Genomic DNA, 20,820 nt, shown 5'->3' on the forward strand with positions numbered 1-20,820 from the left:
GTTGTAATTGTTGTTCTTTATATTAATATTAGTTGTAGTGGTAGCAACAACATCACTTCAACTAATATCAATAAAAACAATTATAATCGTCATTTTCTTTATAATTAATATTATTATCATTATTGTAGTGACTAACTATAATTGTCAGTATTTTTTTGTTTGCTGCTGTTGTTATTTTGTGCATATCAATCTTTTTGGGTTAACCTTAATAACTATAACAAAAACTTTAACACTATTCTTTTGCTGCTTGGCAAGCAGGAAATGCAAATATAGTAGCTTTTGCTCTGTTTATTTAATATACATTATTAATGAACAGGTTGTCATGCTTTATTTCTGGAGGAGGTAGCTGTGATCATGTCTATTTTTGTCCTGGCTCTGTTCATTAAATGGACAGCTGCAATACCTGAGAGCACTCCACTTGAGTAATGAACTCATAGTTCTGGAGTCCACTGTGCAGTGTAGCTTATTATGGAAACCACTGTTTTACTGGCAGAAATATTGTCCTCTGTTATAGGACTGAAGATCCATTGATATGTACATTAAGCGACCATCCTGCGGTAAGTATTATTTGTTATTCATATAATGGCATAAAAATCTCTAGAAAGATCTGTTGGAAATGCCTCTTAGTATGCTAAACTGCATGTACTGTATGACATGTCTACATCAAAACTGATAGAGAAATATAAACAAATGATTTATACTGTAGGTTAGGTACTTTTCTCAAGCTTATTTCTTAGAATAACCTTTGGATAACATTTCTACTGTAAAGCTAGACTGATCAAATTAAACTTCTCAGAAAACAAAGCAATTATTTAATAGAATGGGGCTGCCATATTTTACTTTTTTTTATAGAGTGCCAACAGTTGTGTTCTGGAAGTAAAAACACCATCTACATGAGGAAATTGATTTTGAACCATAACTTAAAGCCTTTAAAGACAGACCTACTATAAGCTGAGGTTGTTAATCCATGGTATTTTCTTCTGCTGAACCTATTAACCTGCATTATTTTAGCTTTTTTTTATAATCATGTTTAAGAGCAGAATTCCTGTTGAAAAATTACATTACCCATGATGCTGTAGAGAAAATTACACCACTCAGAGTTGAAAAACAACACGCGCCAAAATAGCTATTTTGCTCCGCCCACTTCCAAGAAGCGCTGCAAATTACGTAATTTAGTCGATCTTATGCTCTCAACAGTAGATTTTGCGTGTGCTGAGAAAGTAATTAAATCAGTTGATGACTGCTGTTGTACTTTATTTATTACATTTAACTTGCTTCCGTTACCAAATTTAGAATTCTGCAAACATTGTTCGTTGATCAATGTTAACTATATGTGAATAAGTCTAAATTAAATCTGCTCATCACTTAAAGCAATCATGCCTCTTCTTGGATTAAACTGCTCGATTCATGTTTCTTAATGAACGTTTAAGCGTCAGCGTTATAGGTGAATAAATATAGGCCTAGACTTTCAATGGCGGGACAGAAATCTCCATTCTAATGGGCTATCTTCACATTTGTGTCCTGGAGATACACGAAAGTCATATGGGTTTGGAACGACATGAGGTATAAATCATGGCATTTTCATCTTTGGGTGAACTAAAACTAATCAAATCAGTGAGAGTGCGTTGGCGCTGAGCCAGAGACGGACGTGCTCAGTGCTTGTCATATACACTGAACAAAATTATAAATGCAACACTTTTGTTTTTGCCCCCATTTTTCATGAGCTGAACTCAAAAGTCTAAGACTTTTTCTATGTACACAAAAGGCCTATTTCTCTCAAATATTGTTCACAAATATGTCTAAATCTGTGTTAGTGAGCACTTCTCCTTTGCCGAGATAATCCATATACCTCACAGGTGTGGCATTTCAAGATGCTGATTAGACAGCATGATTATTGCACGGGTGTGCCTTAGGCTGGCCACAATAAAAGGCCACTCTAAAATGTGCAGTTTTATCACACAGCACAATGCCACAGATGTCGCAAGTTTTGAGGGAGCGTGCAATTGGCATGCTAACTGCAGGAATGTCCACCAGAGCTGTTGCCCGTGAAATGAATGATCATTTCTCTAACATAAGCCGTCTCCAAAGGTGTTTCAGAGAAATTGGCAGTGCATCCAGCCGGCCTCAGAACCGCAGACCACGTGTAACCACACCAGCCCAGGACCTCCATATCCAGCATCTTCACCTCCAAGATCGTCTGAGACCAGCCACCCGGACAGCTGCTGCAACAATTGGTTTGCATAACCAAAGAATTTCTGCACCAACTGTCAGAAACCATCTCAGGAAAGCTCCTCTGCATCCTCGTCGTCCTCATCTGGGTCTCGACCTGACTCCAGTTCGTCATCGTAACCGACTTGAGGTGGCAAATGATAACATTCGATGGCGTCTGGCACTTTGGAAAGGTGTTCTCTTCAGGGAAGAATCCCGGTTTTCACTGTACAGGGAGATGGCAGACAGCGTGTATGGCGTTGTGTGGGTGAGCGGTTTGCTGATGTCAACGTTGTGGATCGAGTGGCCCATGGTGGCGGTGGGGTTATGGTATGGGCAGGCGTATGTTATGGACAACGAACACAGGTGCATTTTATTGATGTCATTTTGAATGCACAGAGATACCGTGACGAGATCCCGAGGCCCATTGTTGTGCCATTCATCCACGACCATCACCTCATGTTGCAGCATGATAATCCACCGCCCCATGTTGCAAGGATCTGTACACAATTCCTGGTAGCTGAAAACATCCCAGTTCCCAGCATACTCACCGGACATGTCAGCCATCGAGCATGTTTGGGATGCTCTGGATCGGGGTATACGACAGCATGTTCCTGGTCCTGCCAATATCCAGCAACTTCACACAGCCCAACATTTCACAGGCCACAATCAACAACCTGATCAACTCTATGTGAAGGAGATGTTGTTGCACTGCGTGAGGCAAATGGTGGTTTTCAAATCAAAATGTGTAGTGTTTTGATTTACCTTGTACCTGATTGGCTTGGTTCATGGCTTATAACTAGTGAAAATGTCATAATAGAACACGTCTCTTTTTACAACAGTAAGAGGGTTGGAATAGCACAGTTAGGATGAAACATTATCTTTGTCAGGAACTTGTTCTTAAACAGCTGAAAAAACATCCTTTTATTTGTAAACACTTCAGCAGCAAACCATGAGACTGCTGTGCCTTTCAATTTATGCAGACTGACAGAATGGCCTCTCTGTTTCTTGACCTACTCAGCATGCAGAGCATTTCTGAGAATCATGCAGGTCATGATGAGCTCCCATTATGAGCTTCATAAACAGGGTTTTTTTCTTCTACAATGCGAACTCAAATGGACCATTAGTGAAAATGTCTATTTTGCATTTTTTTTTTTATTATTCAAATGTAATATAATTTATTCATTACAAATGATAGTATCATAATTGTTTCAGTTTAATCACAATTTTAATCACACATTTAAAAAAATTTATTAAGTTTTATTTTTTAAAAATCCTCAAATTTTTCTTATTTCCAGTTTAAATTTTTTTAATCCCAGATGTTCTCAGATTATATATTGTATTATAAATATGTATTTTTAAAATAGTTTTATTTTATTGTATATAAAATATGAATGTACTGAAGCTAATAAAGATATTGTTTTACCTTTATTCTTTTTATTCTCTATTGCAGATTTTAAATGTGGTCTCAAAATTTTGGACTTTGAGTTTAAAACATTTTCAAATATAAATATCAAATATTTATTATATTTATATAACTTTATAATAATATTATATTATATTATTATTTATTCATAGAGTGTAAACTATTCATTTACCGAAGCTAATAAACAGACACACAGGGTTTTATCCTCCACTGCTGGATGAAAACATTACACTGGCCTGCTCTCTCCATGCTGTCGGTTTGCGTTGCTGTTGCCATGGTTTTCCTGCATCGTGGGTATAGCAACCACCAGGCCTGCCATTTTTAGCCTGTGCTGAGACCAAGCCTGCTTTCAACATCTCCCTCTTTAAGCAATGCACTCCTACCATTGTATTAGAGCTCTGTACAGACACACAACCCTAGAGATCCGTTTCAATCCCTTCCACAACTCATTTCCTGTTTGTCCGATTAGATTGGAAAGCATTTGGCACGACTGGTGGAAACACACAATCAGACCGTTTGTTGTGTAGTTCTAGGACTGAATCATGTGCTCATTGTCTTCCTGTGAGGTCAACATAATAAAGCAGCCATAATCCCAATGATGAAATCTGTAATCCTTAACTCTGACCTTTGTACTAAGCTTCACTGGGTTCCCATACATTACTACTTTGTCCAGATTAAATCGTCGACATTCTATTTGTAAGATAAGACGCATTTCTTATGTTTGTGTTAATATTCAAACAGGTATCTAATCCAAACTAATTATCCTTCCTGATGGTACCCTAACGAAGAGGAGTCCTTTTTTGTGTATAGAAAAGCAAGATGGGCATAAATGCACACTGTACACTGATGGCTAAGCCACCGTGAGCATAAACATTTAGCATTTGCATATGCATTTCAGACCGTATGGATTCATGGAGTGAAGGAAACATATTTATCCTCATTCTCAGAAGTTTTCCATTAAGTGTTTATATATGTGTGCTGCCAGTCATGTGACTGAAAGTGTTTTAACTTAATAGCCATGCCACCTGCAAGTGTTTTCATTTCGTGAACCTATTTCAACATATGGCACATTTCAGCTCAAAATGACATTTTGCATTTGTCAGTTTCCTCAGCACTCGTCGTCCACGTGATGACTGAAAGCTGGAAAGGTTATAGATTCGGTATGCCTATAACAATTGCAGTAATTGCACTGAAGCCGCTTCCCCGACCACGCGTAGGTTAAGTAGGACCAGAGTGTGGGATTGAATGATGAAATGCTGTTCTCGAGCGCATACAATAGAAGCCTTCAGATGCATACAGCTCATGATGTGCTGTTCTCACTGGGGTTGATGGATGGTGTTGTTTATGAGGGGAGAGAAGACAGGAGCGGATGACTGAACGATGGATGCTGGTGTACAACTCACTGATGTGTGTTAAATGTGTGGGCTTTGACGAAGCTTCGGCTTCACATCTGTCACGTTATGTTGCGCATGAGGACTCCACTGCCACATATGAACAAATCACACATTAGGTATCGGGCCTTGAATAGAACAATCTAGGGTCATTCTTGAAGGTCCATTTTTGTGTAGACAGTATTTTTGGCTAAGAAAAAGATATTGAACATTTCCAATGATATTGCCTAGATTCTAGAACATTTATACAGTTCATTGAACACTATGGCCTGGTTTTGACAGACAGGGTTTAGATTAGGCCTTAGTTCAATTAGGACATTTAAGAAGCTTTTATAAAAAGAAAAAATATTACTGGTGTGCATCTTGAGACAAAACCACTGACATATTTTAAGATATGTCAGTATAACCCTTTCTGTGAAACCGGGGGATTAAATAACAAAATCTATATTAAAAATAGTGGGGCATGTTGTCACACGGTGGGGTAAGTTGTCACAATGAAACTTGCTATTAAGCACTCTATTACACTGAAAACTAATTGGTGTAGAAACAATTTTCAATTAGAAATTGCTAGTAAATTATATATAAATGAGCAATGTAGCCAGTTTAAAAGTGGATCAAGCGGCGCATGCGCACTGAGCATGTCCGTTATGAGTAAGTGGCTACTTATTAAGAAAACAAAGACAGGCGCCTGTTATTCTACAGCTGCGGTGGTTTGACGATGGAGCATCTGAACTGCTCATGTGGATGCAAAAGTAAACACAAGGAATCAGTAATCCTTCTCTGTTAATGACATCTTTTGAAGCAGCTCGTTTTGGAGGCGCTGGATTTCTTTAGCAGCTACTTCGCGCGCATTTTCTACAGGAATCATTAAATCCCACAGGTCTTTAGATTCACGAGCATCGCCATGGAACAGTAGCTTCTAGCTTAAGACGTTTACGGATGTTTATATCTCGGTAAGAAACCTCAAACTTTTTCTTGAGAAACATGAAAACGTTATTTCCGTCCCGTAAACCTCAGCTCCGAGTTGTTTCATTCACTGCTTGTAATTAAAGTCATAGTATGTCATCTTTACAGACCTCTCTCTGTGTCAGCGATGTAAAAAAATTGCTGTAAATAGTATTTGACAATCGCGCGCGATTGGGCGCTGTCCGTGGTGCTGAAACTCATATTATGTCAGTCATATACATATGTATACTGTATATATATACATATATAGGCGTTTAACCTCTTTAAAATTAAGTTTCAGTGTCGGTTTTTCTTTTTTCTCTTTCTAAACTAATAGGAAGCCTCAATCTGAGACGCCGCCCTGTTATTACAACTCCCAGCATGGCAACTCACATGAGGCTCGTGTTGCATTTGCTATTGCTGTGCCTATTTGCTGGTAAGTGTTTTGATATCTTAAATGTCTAATTCGAATGATAAATAATGTTTTTACAGACACATTTTTGTCATTTAAAAAGTAAAAAGAAAGAAATACAATACTGGTGAGATAATAGTTTAATAGTTTGACATAATAAAAGTTTTTATTATAGTTTTATCTTATTTATAGGAACTGAATTGTATTTAACTGATCATATTAAAAATAAGCATACTATGTTTCGTCCTGTAAGTCATTTCTAACGTGTGGCTGTATATATGCAATAAAGAAACATAAATAGACCTCTGGAGATGAACTTATCCTCAATGCTTTATTTTTATTGCATTTGTTTTTTATTTTACAGTTTGCATCTCCTATGTACATGTATAAGACATCAATGTGTGGTTACAGCATGCTATTATATTGCTTTTAGATGAAGGAGTTTTTATCAATCCACTTGAGGATTTGTAGGGACACCCTGTTCAATATTTTTTTAATCAGAAATTATTCTCATTAACTCACTCCCCCCAGCCTCTTAAATTACTGTATCTCATAGGATACAGAAACCATTTAAACCAGTTAATTAAACAACAGAGCATTATTATAGACAGTGTTTGAGATATGTGAGGTACTTGACCATTATGAGCCACAAATTTACATGTCAAATATAAGTACAATCCCTGCATACAGAGATGGCATTGTATGTCACAACTAGTTATTATTATACATCATCTACAGTATGCTTGTGGGCTGGACAACTACATTTAGTGTTTCCATTGGCCCATATGACCCTTCAAACACGATCAGTGTTGACAGCTTGTGCTAGAGGCTGTGAGTTATGTAATATGGTCTCCATTTCGACAATGGCAGAGAGGTTATGTTCACAGTCGAATGAACACTCCAGAACAATCTTCACATCATTGAGGCCTCGGCCCGGTCCCTGCTCAATGGTGTTCTCTGCGGTCAATACTGAACATGTGTCTGCTGCAATCTGCACTTTAAAGTATGTTTTTTTCTGATCAGGAGAAGAGAGTGCTGTGAGCTCTTTCTGGATCTGCAGCTTGTAATGGATAATAATCTCTCTCTGTCTTTTTTTTTCATTCTCTGGTGCTCCCTTGAGAAAACTCTGCCTCAGATTTAATTGACCTCCATAAAGTATATGCAGATTGAAGCTACATTTTTGGAAAGGTTTTAACGTTTCACTCCAATAGCCATTAAAGGCATGATTGTATGTCCTACAACCTACTGGAGACAGATAGATAGATAGATAGATAGATAGATAGATAGATAGATAGATAGATAGATAGATAGATAGATAGAAAGCAGCTTTATATTGATAAAAGGAAAATGATGTATTTTAGCTGTTTTTCAGCTGAAATCAGTTCCGTTTTAAAGATCATCAATTAATAAATTAGTTAATTTCATCTTTAAAGCAATTCTGGAGAAACAGTGATGTCATCGTCCAGCTCTGTTCAGTTCTCATACAGCAGCGTCAGTACAGTCAGATCAATAAGTAGGGCTGGGCGATATGGCCTAAAAAAAAATCCCAGATTTTTTCACAAAAAATCCGATTTACGATTAAAATCGTTTTTTTTTCTCTACCTACTTAAAATCAATCTGCAGATGACAAAGAAATTATTCAAAACAAGTTTTAACTTTATTTTGTTTTAATATTCCCTTCTGGGATTTGATCTCTATTAAAGTGCAATCAGAAACAACAAGCCAAAAAGACAAGAGGACAGGCCCTGTCTTTGAAAACAATGAAAATGTAACATAAAATAAAATGGGTGGATTGGGATTGGGGGATGTGTAAAAAAAACAAAAAACTTGCATCACAATAAGTGTATTGTGATTGTCAAATTATTTGGTAACTATACATAATTTTATTAAGTTTACTGGTATGGTACTGTTTTTATTATTGCTTAACACAAATTTAACAATTTCAATTCAATTCTTGTGATTTGATTCTGATCTTGATTCAATATAAATTCCTTTGGATAAATAGGTACAGTAGATACGTTAATGTGTTAATTGTTCTCCCAAAAAAAAAAAAAAAATTCACCTACAGAGAGCAAATAAACATACAGAGAGCCCTGTCAGCTGGTATTATTAAAGGTTAAAACCATATCAAATTAAATATAATGCGTTTTTTATACTATACTATTTTAATGATATAGGTAAAAATAAATAAATGTGTAATATAGTTATCATATTTAGCAAAATACTCCTCTCTATAGCAATTATTTTAAGTCCAACTAACATGCGTGCTATGGGTCATTAAAAGGCATCCTGAGGTAAATGTAACGTTACGTGACATATGTTGTTCTCCAGCTGTTTTATGGGCATCTTTCGGCGGTTGAAAAACACTAATCGATCGATTTTATTACATTTCGTTGAGTTGGTAGTAAAGAGTAGGCTAACAGATGTTCGGTTCACGTGCCGCTTGAACTGAGATCTGCCAGCGTTCTTTCACGTCACATTTACAAGCGCCAAAACGGTGTTTATTGTTTGAATTTCGTAATAAAATTGACAGAATCTGAGAGCTGAGAATCTGTTTCATATCGATAGTAACCTGCTCTGTCTTGTCTTTCGATGTCAGTGTCCTCTTTGCTTCGCGATTTTTCTCTGCGTGAGAAAATGGATGTGTGGCGTGAGAGCGTGTAAAAAGTGACAAAATTGCGTCTCTCACAGTGAACTCGTGAGAGTTGGCGGCGCTGCAGATTCAGCTTGTAAATGTTTTCGGTGGGTGTGCTTCTGCTGCCGCGGTCTTGCTCATTTGCCATGTTGTTTGTGTATCTATATAAAAATCGGCGTAAAGTACACATTCGAGTCGATAAAATCGATTTATCGCCCAGCCCTATCAATAAGATCAATAATATTGTTGAATATTAAATGTCCCCAGCTTGTCACGGAACACACACAGGAGGCAGAAAATCCAAGAGCAGTAGTTTTTACTTAAAGGGCAATCCAAACTCGTAGTCATCCAGGCAGGTGTCAAAATCCAATAAGGCAATCCAAAACACAAGACAAAAACGAGAAACAGGCAGATACAGACTAGAAAGTGAGGTGACATAAACCAAGGACTCCGTAACAAACACTAACACAGACAGGGAATATATACACACAGAACTAACAAGGTGATGGGAAACAGCTGAGTGCAATATTCAGATAAGTGACAGAACAGAATGCTGGGAATTGTAGTCTAATGTGAATGACACCGTGAGAACGAGGACCTCTAGTGATAACCCAGGGAAACACAACCAGACACTGTGACAGAACCTCCCCTCTACGGAGCGGCTACCAGACGCTCCATGACAGTACACAAGACAACACAAGAGTCCAAGAGGAAGGTGGAAAATCCAAGGGAGGGATGGGAGGGCCAGGACCATGAAGGGGAACAAGAACAGGGGGTGATGGCTCAGCCGGCGACCAGGGCGAAGCAGACAGTCCATCGGGCGGCCAGGGCGAAGCAGACAGTCCATCGGGCGGCCAGGGCGAAGCAGACAGTCCATCGGGCGGCCAGGGCGAAGCAGACAGTCCATCGGGCGGCCAGGGCGAAGCAGACTGTCCATCGGGCGGCCAGGGCGAAGCAGACTGTCCATCGGGCGGCCAGGGCGAAGCAGATGACCCATCGGGCGGCCAGGGCGAAGCAGACGACCCATCGGGCGGCCAGGGCGAAGCAGACGACCCATCGGGCGGCCAGGGCGAAGCAGACGACCCATCGGGCGGCCAGGGCGAAGCAGACCGTCCATCGGGCGGCCACGGCACAGGAACAGACATCGGCTCAGGAACAGACACCGGCTCAGGAACAGACACCGGCTCAGGAACAGACACCGGCTCAGGAACAGACACCGGCTCAGGAACAGACACCGGCTCAGGAACAGACACCAGAACAGTAACAACCACAAGGACAGACACAAACACAGGAACAGACACTGGCTCCGGCTCAGGAACAGACACTGGCTCCGGCTCAGGAACAGACACTGGCTCCGGCTCAGGAACAGACACTGGCTCCGGCTCAGGAACAGACACTGGCTCCGGCTCAGGAACAGACACTGGCTCCGGCTCAGGAACAGACACTGGCTCCGGCTCAGGAACAGACACTGGCTCCGGCTCAGGAACAGACACTGGCTCCGGCTCAGGAACAGACACTGGCTCCGGCTCAGGAACAGACACTGGCTCCGGCTCAGGAACAGACACTGGCTCCGGCTCAGGAACAGACACTGGCTCCGGCTCAGGAACAGACACTGGCTCCGGCTCAGGAACAGACACTGGCTCCGGCTCAGGAACAGACACTGGCTCCGGCTCAGGAACAGACACTGGCTCCGGCTCAGGAACAGACACTGGCTCCGGCTCAGGAACAGCAGACACGGGCTCTTGCTCAGGAACAGCAGACACGAGCTCTTGCTCAGGAACAGCAGATACGAGCTCCGGCTCAGGAACAGAAACTGGTTCCGGCTCTGGAACCAGGGACACAAAAGGTCTGAAGGGTCCTTCCAGGATCCGTGCCAGACGCTCCAGATAGTTGCTCGGTATTCCCCCGGCTGCGAGAATGGTTATCTCCTGATCTGTCTCTGGCTCTGGAACAGACACTGGCTTCAGCTCTGGAACAGCAGACACCAGCTCCGGCTCAGGAACAGCAGACACCGGCTCCGGCTCAGGAATAGCGGACACCGGCTCAGGAACAGCGGACACTGGCTCAGGCTCTGGAACGGACACTGGCTCCAGCTCTGGAACAGCGAGCACAGGCATGTCTAGGATCCGAATCAGATGCTCCAAATAGTCCACCCGTGCCCTCGCGGCCACGCGAATGGGCATCTCCTGATCCGTCTCTGACCGGGTAGACATAGCGTGGACAGTCTCTGGCTGAGCAGACGTGACGTGAACAGTCTCTGACTGGGCAGACGGAACCTGAACAGTCTCTCGACCACCTCCTCCACTGCGACCTCCACGGGTCCCGCGAAACTTGACCAATCGAGTCCCTTTAAAATATTCCTTTCTCTCCCGCTCGGTGGCTGGGGAAGGGATGTTACGAAACATACCGCTGGATTAGGTGTGACGGAGTCCTTCTGTCACGGAACACACACAGGAGGCAGAAAATCCAAGAGCAGTAGTTTTTACTTAAAGGGCAATCCAAACTCGTAGTCATCCAGGCAGGTGTCAAAATCCAATAAGGCAATCCAAAACACAAGACAAAAACGAGAAACAGGCAGATACAGACTAGAAAGTGAGGTGACATAAACCAAGGACTCCGTAACAAACACTAACACAGACAGGGAATATATACACACAGAACTAACAAGGTGATGGGAAACAGCTGAGTGCAATATTCAGATAAGTGACAGAACAGAATGCTGGGAATTGTAGTCTAATGTGAATGACACCGTGAGAACGAGGACCTCTAGTGATAACCCAGGGAAACACAACCAGACACTGTGACACAGCTAAGCAAGCCAGAAGCGACAGTGGCAAGGAACCCAAACTCCATCAGGTGAAAGAATGGAGAGAAAAAAACCTTGGGAGAAACCAGGCTCAGGCGGGCCAGTTCTCCTCTGGCCAACAAACGAACACGGTGTGAACATGATTCATGATGATCAGTAGCATTCAAATATTCTTTCGCTTGAAAATCGATTCATCACGCCAGTATGTTGCCCAAATTGACCATAGGGTCTGTGCGGAGGACCTGTCTGGTTCTTGTGGTCTCTGCTGAGGATCTGTACTGATGGCTGTCATGTCGACGAGGCCTTTTTTAGGGTATTGTCTAGTAGAAACGGGTCTCATAGATGGTTAGATACGATCTTTATAGTATCTTTAGACCGATACTCTAGATAGATAGACAGACAGACCGACCAACAGATAGATTTATGAAGTTTGCATGTGTGTATAGTAATGCTCTCTGTGCTTTCTGCAGTGCAGGAGGTCCGGCTGGTGTGTGTGGAAGTGCAATCCAACTCAGAGGCCATTGTAGGGCATGTAATGAAGTTGACCTGCATCTACTGCATGAAACGAGAGGAGATCTCTGCCAAGACCAAAGTGGAGTGGTCCTACATCAGTCCAGATAAAGAACAAATGCTGGTGAGGTCACTTGTTTTTAAATATATGTTGTATTTAATAAATGAATATATATCTGACATATAATCCTCGATTCCTCTCTCCAATACAGATCTACCTGTATGACCGCCAGCCGCAGGAGCCAGAAGGCGTAGAAGTGCAGTGGAAGGGCCGCCTGACGTGGAACGGCAGCAAGGACCTGCAGGACCTCTCCATTAGTATCAAAAACGTCACTTTAAATGACACCGGCAGATACGTATGTAAGGTGTCCCGCTTCTTTGAGTTCGATTCATTCAAGCATTCTGCCACCAAGGAAACCATAATCGATCTGGAGGTGAAAAAGGAAGGTAAGTGAGCGTACACACCGCTAGACATTTCTCACACTGGCATTACAGTACCTTGTCTAGCAATAATTGATCTGATTACCTCATTTGTACAGTTTGATTTGGATGGCTGCACTGTAAGCCATTTTCAAACATGCTGTAACTTGAAAATCAGATACTACTGAGCTCAGTACAGAGTCGTTCCTTTAATACGATGTCCTGACATGTTGTTTGTGTTGTTCTAGTAATGGTGTGCTCTGTTCTTTTTTTATTGTTATTTAAGCTTACTTATTGGAAGGCAGGAAGTTGTTTTCAGGGCTTTATCTAAGCAACCACTTACCTCTCTATCTGTTTTAAGGGGTAATGTAAAGATTCTGGTTTGTATGCTATTCTCTGGATGCCTGAGATTGCTGAATGCAGAGTACTTCCTCTCACTTCAATCGAATATACTTTACCTAATGTATATTTGTCAATATTTAATCATGCAACCCCAATGCATCTCTATCTGTGAGTGTCTTGGCTCGCAGATAGAAACATACAACGTTGTATTTAAGTGATGGGTTTAGAGGATATTTTGAATTGCAACCAGCCTTCCAGAACCACAGACTTACAGTACAACTCTGCTTTTACATTCCATGCCATTTAAGATCTAATCACCGCAGTGCATGAGACATACATAATAAACTTTTTATAATGTGATCACATCCTTTTTTTAACAATCATGCAAGATTTAGTAAATAATTTTGTACAAATAATTTTTTTTCTTCTAAAATGTCACATGCGCTGCACTACTGTCTATGTATACACAGTGGTTCTCAACTTTTAAAAAACATTTTTAAATGCAAAACAGTTTGTGGGTACATTATGAATATAATCAGATCAATGTGGGTGGCCTTCTGCTCTGAAAGATGAAGCTGAGAACCTCTGAGCACACAGTCACTCTATGTTCATCTTTTTATAGACTATTTACATGCCTTATAGTATGAAATATAACTTTTGAGTCTCACTGTCCTCCAAGGGAAAGTTGACATGAATTATCTGAGCATGTTTGTATTATTGTGTGGTTTTGTGTTTGCAATTGCATGTGAATTATTTACTGTAATGTATCTTCTCAAGGACATGCAGAAATATGTATCCATCTATTTCTCCCTGCTTACTCACTTACAAATCAGATTTACCAAATAAAATCAATTGCAAATTTTATAAATTATTTAGAATTTTTAGAATATTTAGAATTTAGGCCAGCAGTAATTTCATTTCTGATTACAGATCTTCTATGCATGCTGTTGTAGTCTTGTGCTTGTGTTCATATAACAATAAATAAACGGATTAACACACACACACACACACACACACACACACACACACACACACACACACACACACACACACACACACACACACACACACACACACACACACACACACAAAGTGGTTAAAATTGTTATATGGAACCAGTTGCTCACAAATGTATCACCTGGATGCAAAGCATGACTGCTCATCTCTGAGGTGACGTATAGTTGCACTTTGTTTTTACTAACCATTATAGTTCCTGGTGACCTAAACTAGCTTTGAAAACTATCCTAGTAGAGCATTACATCAGTGATTGGCCCAGTCATGCATTCTGCACTTTTGTCCTCATTCCCAGTACACTTGAGAGTGAGACTGAATTCATCACAAACATCCTTATTGGCACAGTATATGTCTGGCAAGCCTCTTCTGATTGCATAATTATACAAAATTCCATCTGATAACATATTTTCATTGCCTCAGCGAGTCAAGACACCGCAGCACTGTACTCCGAGATCATGATGTATGTGCTCCTGGTGTTCCTCACATTCTGGTTGCTGGTGGAGATGATCTACTGCTATAGGAAGATCTCCAGATCTGACGAACTGGCACAGGACTCGGCGTGAGTATTACATTTTCATGTGAACTTAACACTATAACCTGAGATACAAGTTCACAAAAACATATACATGTGTGTGGGTCTGATCCCAACCTCCACCTTTAAGCAGAATCTCCAAAACAACATAGTTGACTTGTTCCTGCTGACAATCCTGAACCATATTTATATATACTTAAGCACTTCCTTGGATTTTCTTTTCCTTTTTTTTCCTTTGCTGTCTACCTCTCTTGGGTTTTTTTTTTTTTGCCGTCTACCTCTCTTATTTTAATTGCTTGTTCTATGTGTCATGTGAATGACTATGTACAGGATGTTTCTATTACTTTATCTAAACTTTATTTCACTTCAGAATTCTAGATCTGAGCTGTAGACAAACTAAAATTATTTCTGAACTGTATGTACGCTGCAAAAAATTCATGAGTCATGACAGCTGTTATCTTGTTCATGCTGGCAAATAATCATGACCACCCGACATGAAAAATATAAATAATTGTAATAGCACGGCCATTCAAAACAAGGGTCAACCATGTGCATAGTAAAACAATCACCGAAAATAATTTTGGGCGGGGAATTAATGTAAACACAGATATCGGCTTCCAGTGCTGTCTGAAGTGAAAGTAAACAGGTGGGCCAAAAAAATCGCATATGGTCAAAAGATCGGATTTGTGCATTAAGACTTGCAGTGTGAATGCAGCCTATGTCTCTTCTTCTGAGAAAAGGGTCCATTTAATGTTACTTTCCAGTCTCTATATTTTACTTCATTATTCAATGCACTCCAAGCATAATGGAAATGTAGGCGTAAGTACAGCCTGTTCGACAGCTGAATAAAACATGTTCTTACTCAGACATGACATTCATCATTGCTGGCTAACTTGAAAGTTCAATCACTAGTGATGAATTTAAAGCTGTATTCTGGAGATTGAGTTGTTTGGATACTTGCTAGACTACCATAACACACAAACACAGGCATTCACACACACACATATGGGTAATGTGTGCATAAGTGCTTTTAAAAGGGTGCATTAGTGCGACTTAATTCCATGAGTCATGCAGAGTAGAAGGGGGAAAGTCGTGGCACATCAGGCGTACCTGTTGTAATCAGATTCCAAACTTATTCTCATTGATCTTTGACTGTCATTTGATCTTTTCCTGCTCTTTCTTTACCATAAGTTAACTTTGTTGTCAGTCATTTCTTGTTGATTTGTTTGTCAGTCATATGAATATGTGATTTATTTTGCTGTCCTCACTCTGCCAGCAGAAGAAAACACGGAGATCCCCAAACATCAGCATCACTGAATATTAATACATACTGATCAGAGTCATTGAGTATTATAAGGACTAGTTTAGCCAAAAAATTATATTAGTGAATAATGACTTACATTTGGACTTAAATTATGTCTATTTGTACTTTTTGAAGCATTTGGTCACTATGAACTGTTGTTATATGGCACACTGAAAAAAAAAGTTAACCTAAAATGTGCTTCTTTTGGTAGCATCTACAGTACATTAAATGATTTTATTGAAGACAAAATATTATATTTTATTTAGTGCTGTCAAATCTATTAATCGCATCTATCTAATATAATATACATGTGTATATATAAATATATATATATATATACTTATTATTATATATATATTATACAAACACAAACTTGTATGTTAGATGCGATTAATCGTGATTAATCGATTTGACAGCTCTAAATATACTAATATTTTCTATTATTTTTCATTATTTAACATCAGTGAATCAACCTAAATACACTAGGTTTCCCTTACACATTTACTCCCTTACACATTAAATTGCTCCTAACAAATGTTAACACTTTACTGTGCAAAGAGCTGCATAATGATTTTTCAAAAATCACCATACAGGTTTGGAGCAACATAATGATGAGTGAAGAAAAAAAAAAGATGTAATTTTTATTTTTTGGTGAACTATCCCTTTAACGTGGTGATGGTAATTGTCCTGACTGCTGCTTTGCTGACAGGACCTAAGGTGGTAGTTTTTGCTTTTTGCTTTTGTACCCATGTGTCTACAGGGCAGACTACTTAGCCATTCCCTCTGAAAATAAAGAAAACCCGGGCCCTGCTGTAACGGAATAAAAGTCTTACATCATTACGGTATTTTTGAATTTACCTCTAAACTAGAAACATCATCAGTAATTCCCCACTCATCCCGAGTAGCTGACTAGAACCCCTCCCTCCATCATAACAGTCTCTTTCTCTCTTTCCTTGTCCACATCCTCTCTTAACATCACTGGATCTCCATTCCCATCCACTCAAGCTCATGCCGCTCCTCTGTTCACTGCCATATCTGTCTAGTAAATACTAACCTAGCCTGATCTCTTAACATAATTCAATGAGAGGTAAAGTGCAGCAGCAGTAATGTTGAGGTCAGGGATTGTTCTCTGTGTTAACTCTTTGATCAATGATTTTACACTGTTTAAATTGTTTTGGAATATGAGAATGCATAAATAGTTCTGACATGGCATGGATCCATTTATTTTAATTTGCTTTTTTAATTAACTTTATTTATTCTAAGCAGCTTCCTGCAATGTCATCTGATGTGTGTTACCAGAGTGATGTGTAATTTGAGGAGGACTTTTTGTTGTCGACGGGGGTTATGTAACATCCTATGGAAGACAGTATGGAATGACTGTATATGACAGATAGAAACATGATTTGATTAGTATGGAAATGTAGATGTTTATTCATGTGGAACACTACTGCAAATTTGTATTACTACAGTATTATTATATTTATATAGTAGTAATAAAACTTTGCAGTTGTGTTCCACATTAATAAACATCTGAATTTCCATACTAATCAAATAATGTTTATATATATATATATATATATATATATATATATATATATATATATATGTGTGTGTGTGTGTGTGTGTGTGTGTGTGTGTCTGTGTGTGTGTGTATTTAATAGCTGCCTTTGTGGGGATGTGTTGTGTTCCATGATGATGTTAACTTTTCTGAACTTTTTTGAAGCCAACAATTCTTATCAAATAGATAACAATGCCTTTTTTGGGATATCAAAAAAGTTATCATCATCATGACTTGGAACACAACTGCAATTTATACATAGGATTTGTGTTACATAAATACACTCTAACCAAATCTGGATATTGATTTCTGTTTCAGGTACTGACCAGTCTTAAAAGAAGGTTTAAAATGGAGAACAGGCACTGATATCGTTCTAACACTCTGAAAGCTGCTTTGAGAAACCAGGAGACCTGCCAAATCAAATCCCTCTCGTCTTGATAATGTGATGTGTGGAACAAACTCTCTTGACTTTGTCCATTATCTCCCACTGTCTCAGTGGAAGTCAGCAGTAACTCACATCTAATCTCAGACTGATGAAGATGTGTATGTGTCTTTGTCTGTCCTCAACTTTTGCCTTAGTAAAGACACAAATACATAAGAGCTATCATACTGCCTATACACGCACTTTTCTTAAATGTCAATCATTATTGTTAGAGATGCCCATGTGAGCCTTTCCCTATTTGGTATACGCTGCTCTTACTCTTTTGATAGAAATAGATTAATATAAGTCTGGATTCCAATTAGACTTGGTTTTTATTGTCGTGTTTTCTATTCAAAGAATCTCATTATAGTATTTTTTTTATAGTGTTTTATTTAAGAAAAGAACTTTAGAGTCATTCAGATTTGCCACTTTGCAATCAATAATAAGTGAAACTGGCAGGTAAACAGCTGTAATGTGGACATACTGTGTACAGCAGTGAATGCTCTTTGTGTGACTGAACACGTGCTGTCATCTGTGTTAACGTTGGTTATTGCAGACATTCTTGCAGCACTAAAGCAAGTTTATGGGATTAAGATTTAACAATCAATGCGTAATAACATTATTCAATTGGATGCTTTGTCAACAATGGCAGTTTGTACTGAAGCCACATTGCAACCTATTGCTATTGTTCAGTGGGGTTCAGCAGCAGTGATGGGATATACATTATATACCGTACCTTAAACATTTGCTTTATAATTCCACAAACTCATTTCAGATTGACTGTTGACAGATAGCTGGAAGTAGTAACTAAATCTATTCAGCTGTTAAAAAAACACAATGTGTTTTTATTTCCTTTTTTCCACTGTTGCTGTTATGAATATATAGATTTGTATTTTAAACGTTTTTATTATTTTATTTCCAGTGGTGCAGGCTTGACTCACTTTTAACTTTGCCTTTTGCATTTTTTTAAATAGGTCATTTACCACCGCACAAGCTGCTCATCACTTGTCAAAGCTTGTCATGTATATTAAACCAGGCAATGCATTTAAAAACAAATGTCTGACTGCTTATTATTTAGAGACATTTGTCCCCCAGTCTTAACACATGCCATCTTGGTGCTAAAATATATTTCTTTTCAATTAAAACTCAAAACCATGGACAATCACACTTCTCAAACTATGTCATAGGTGCACTAACAAATCACATGTATAGTGTAAAAATATTACCTTTTTTTTTAGGATAATGCACTACTTGAAAATTGAGAACTTTGTCTTATCCGATCAGTGCTGATCATGTTTAAAGTATTTGCCTAGCCGGGCTATATAATCACACATACACAGTGAGCAAATATTCTACAATTACATAATATACATAGAAGATGTAATGACTTTATTGAACAAATAGGGCGTGTTGAATTGTCAACAATTGGTCTTTGTCTCCCTCTGTAGTTCATACAATGCAACTGCAGTTGACTCAAGTGGACGTTTTTCATAGTTATTCATTTTGTAATTAAAATTTATTTTTGTAATTTAAAAAAAGTTTCAGTACACCATAGACAAATTAGTATCTAAAATGGGGGGCTGCCATTTTGCCGGGACATTTTGGAAATACTAAAAATTTTGATTAAAAAAATAGGTACAATCTTACGAGTGTAAATCCATGGACACATTACAGAAGAGTGACATTTTCAGATATTCAACAAAATGAATACCGCACTGACTCGCGCATAAGATCCGCTCTGTGCTATCCTGTCTCTGGACTGGAGCAGAATTCATTCGCCCAAATGGAAAGTAAATGTACACCCTCTATCTATGAGTCGTTCCCTATCCCCTAGGCCTATATATGCACTATACTGTAGGCTACTATTTACTGTAGTAAATGTGTGAACAACAAGTGACCGAGCTGGACGCTTTAGATTCTAGAGAGCATTTCATTGGACCGAAAATCTGATGAGAAGCTGAAGGGCAGAGTGATGTCATCAAAATCATTTCAAAATCTTTGTCATGTCATCAAAAATGTCATCAAAATCTTTTTCTTAAAATATAATAAAATATGTATTTTTGAAAGACTAATTTAATTATAAATGTCAAATAAAATGTGTATGTTCAATATTAATAGTATAAAGCGCTATATAAATAAAGGAGACTTGACTTTTACTTTTTTAATGTATGGTGGAAATAGGCCTATATGCAGATTTTGTCACACATGAATTGTCTCTAAATTAACTTAAATAGGTAATTTAAAACAAAAATTTACATTTTAACAGCACACAAATTGTTTTCCCCCTAATACAAATGTACGTTTTATGGTTTATTGGTAGCCTGTTTAAAGCTCAAATTACAACTGTTGCAAAGTGTCCAAAACACTTGGGCACTTTATAAACTGACAAGTGACAACTATAGGCCTACAGACATATTTCTGCTATGAGTTCTTTGACCACAAGAGTGCAGTGCTTATATTTTGATAACGACAAACAATACCACTGTAAAACATTGCGGGTAAGTGCACTTCTCTCATTGATTTGTAGTGTTAAACGACACGTCTAATAGATCTACAGCGACAGCTGCTATGTGAGGTGATGGTCCTAGAATATCACTCACATGGACAAAAATCTATCTAATAGACTTATTCCACACACACAAAGACCAACTCCTGTGGCTGACATTTGTAAAGTGGTCCCGGGAGACAACATCTGAAAACGAATTGATTTAGATTCATTTTCAGGTGCGGAAGACAGGCGTTTCTTACCTCAGAGTTGTACTTTTTGATCCGCCTGCCTGTGTCAACATCCTTTGATGTCCTTCTGGGACTTCTTATGACAGTGCTGTGCTTCTGAGTGTGCACCTCTTAAATTAAAATGATTCTTTGTTTTGTCTGGTAATTGCCTCTCAAAGTTC

The 20,820-nt window shown here is 39.0% G+C and overlaps 1 protein-coding gene across 2 annotated transcripts; it reads left to right on the top strand.

The window, feature by feature from the left end:
- Positions 1 to 381: 381 nt before the first annotated feature.
- scn3b (sodium channel, voltage-gated, type III, beta) lies at positions 382 to 18,979 on the top strand. Of its 2 annotated transcripts, XM_077208525.1 has the most exons (7): positions 382 to 557; positions 6,308 to 6,406; positions 12,294 to 12,457; positions 12,546 to 12,780; positions 14,530 to 14,668; positions 16,705 to 16,786; positions 17,821 to 18,979. In XM_077208525.1, the coding sequence occupies exons 1-6, from the start codon at positions 533 to 535 to the stop codon at positions 16,766 to 16,768; spliced, it is 726 nt and encodes a 241-aa protein (XP_077064640.1). In that variant the 5' UTR covers positions 382 to 532; the 3' UTR covers positions 16,769 to 16,786; positions 17,821 to 18,979. The 2 variants fall into 2 exon arrangements, with proteins under 2 accessions (XP_077064640.1, XP_077064641.1); XM_077208526.1 differs by lacking the exon at positions 16,705 to 16,786.
- Positions 18,980 to 20,820: the final 1,841 nt, after the last annotated feature.

Source organism: Siphateles boraxobius, unplaced genomic scaffold, assembly GCF_051911475.1.
Source record: "Siphateles boraxobius isolate OS27281-9 unplaced genomic scaffold, OSU_SipBor_1 6, whole genome shotgun sequence".
Classification (NCBI taxonomy): domain Eukaryota; kingdom Metazoa; phylum Chordata; class Actinopteri; order Cypriniformes; family Leuciscidae; genus Siphateles; species Siphateles boraxobius.

Coding starts and splice junctions, on each gene's coding strand:
- scn3b (XM_077208525.1), top strand. CDS start 533: ATGTACATTAAGCGACCATCCTGCG. Junction 6,407..12,293: donor ATTGCTGTGCCTATTTGCTG/GTAAGTGTTTTG, acceptor TGCTTTCTGCAG/TGCAGGAGGTCCGGCTGGTG. Junction 14,669..16,704: donor GAACTGGCACAGGACTCGGC/GTGAGTATTACA, acceptor ATGTGTCTACAG/GGCAGACTACTTAGCCATTC.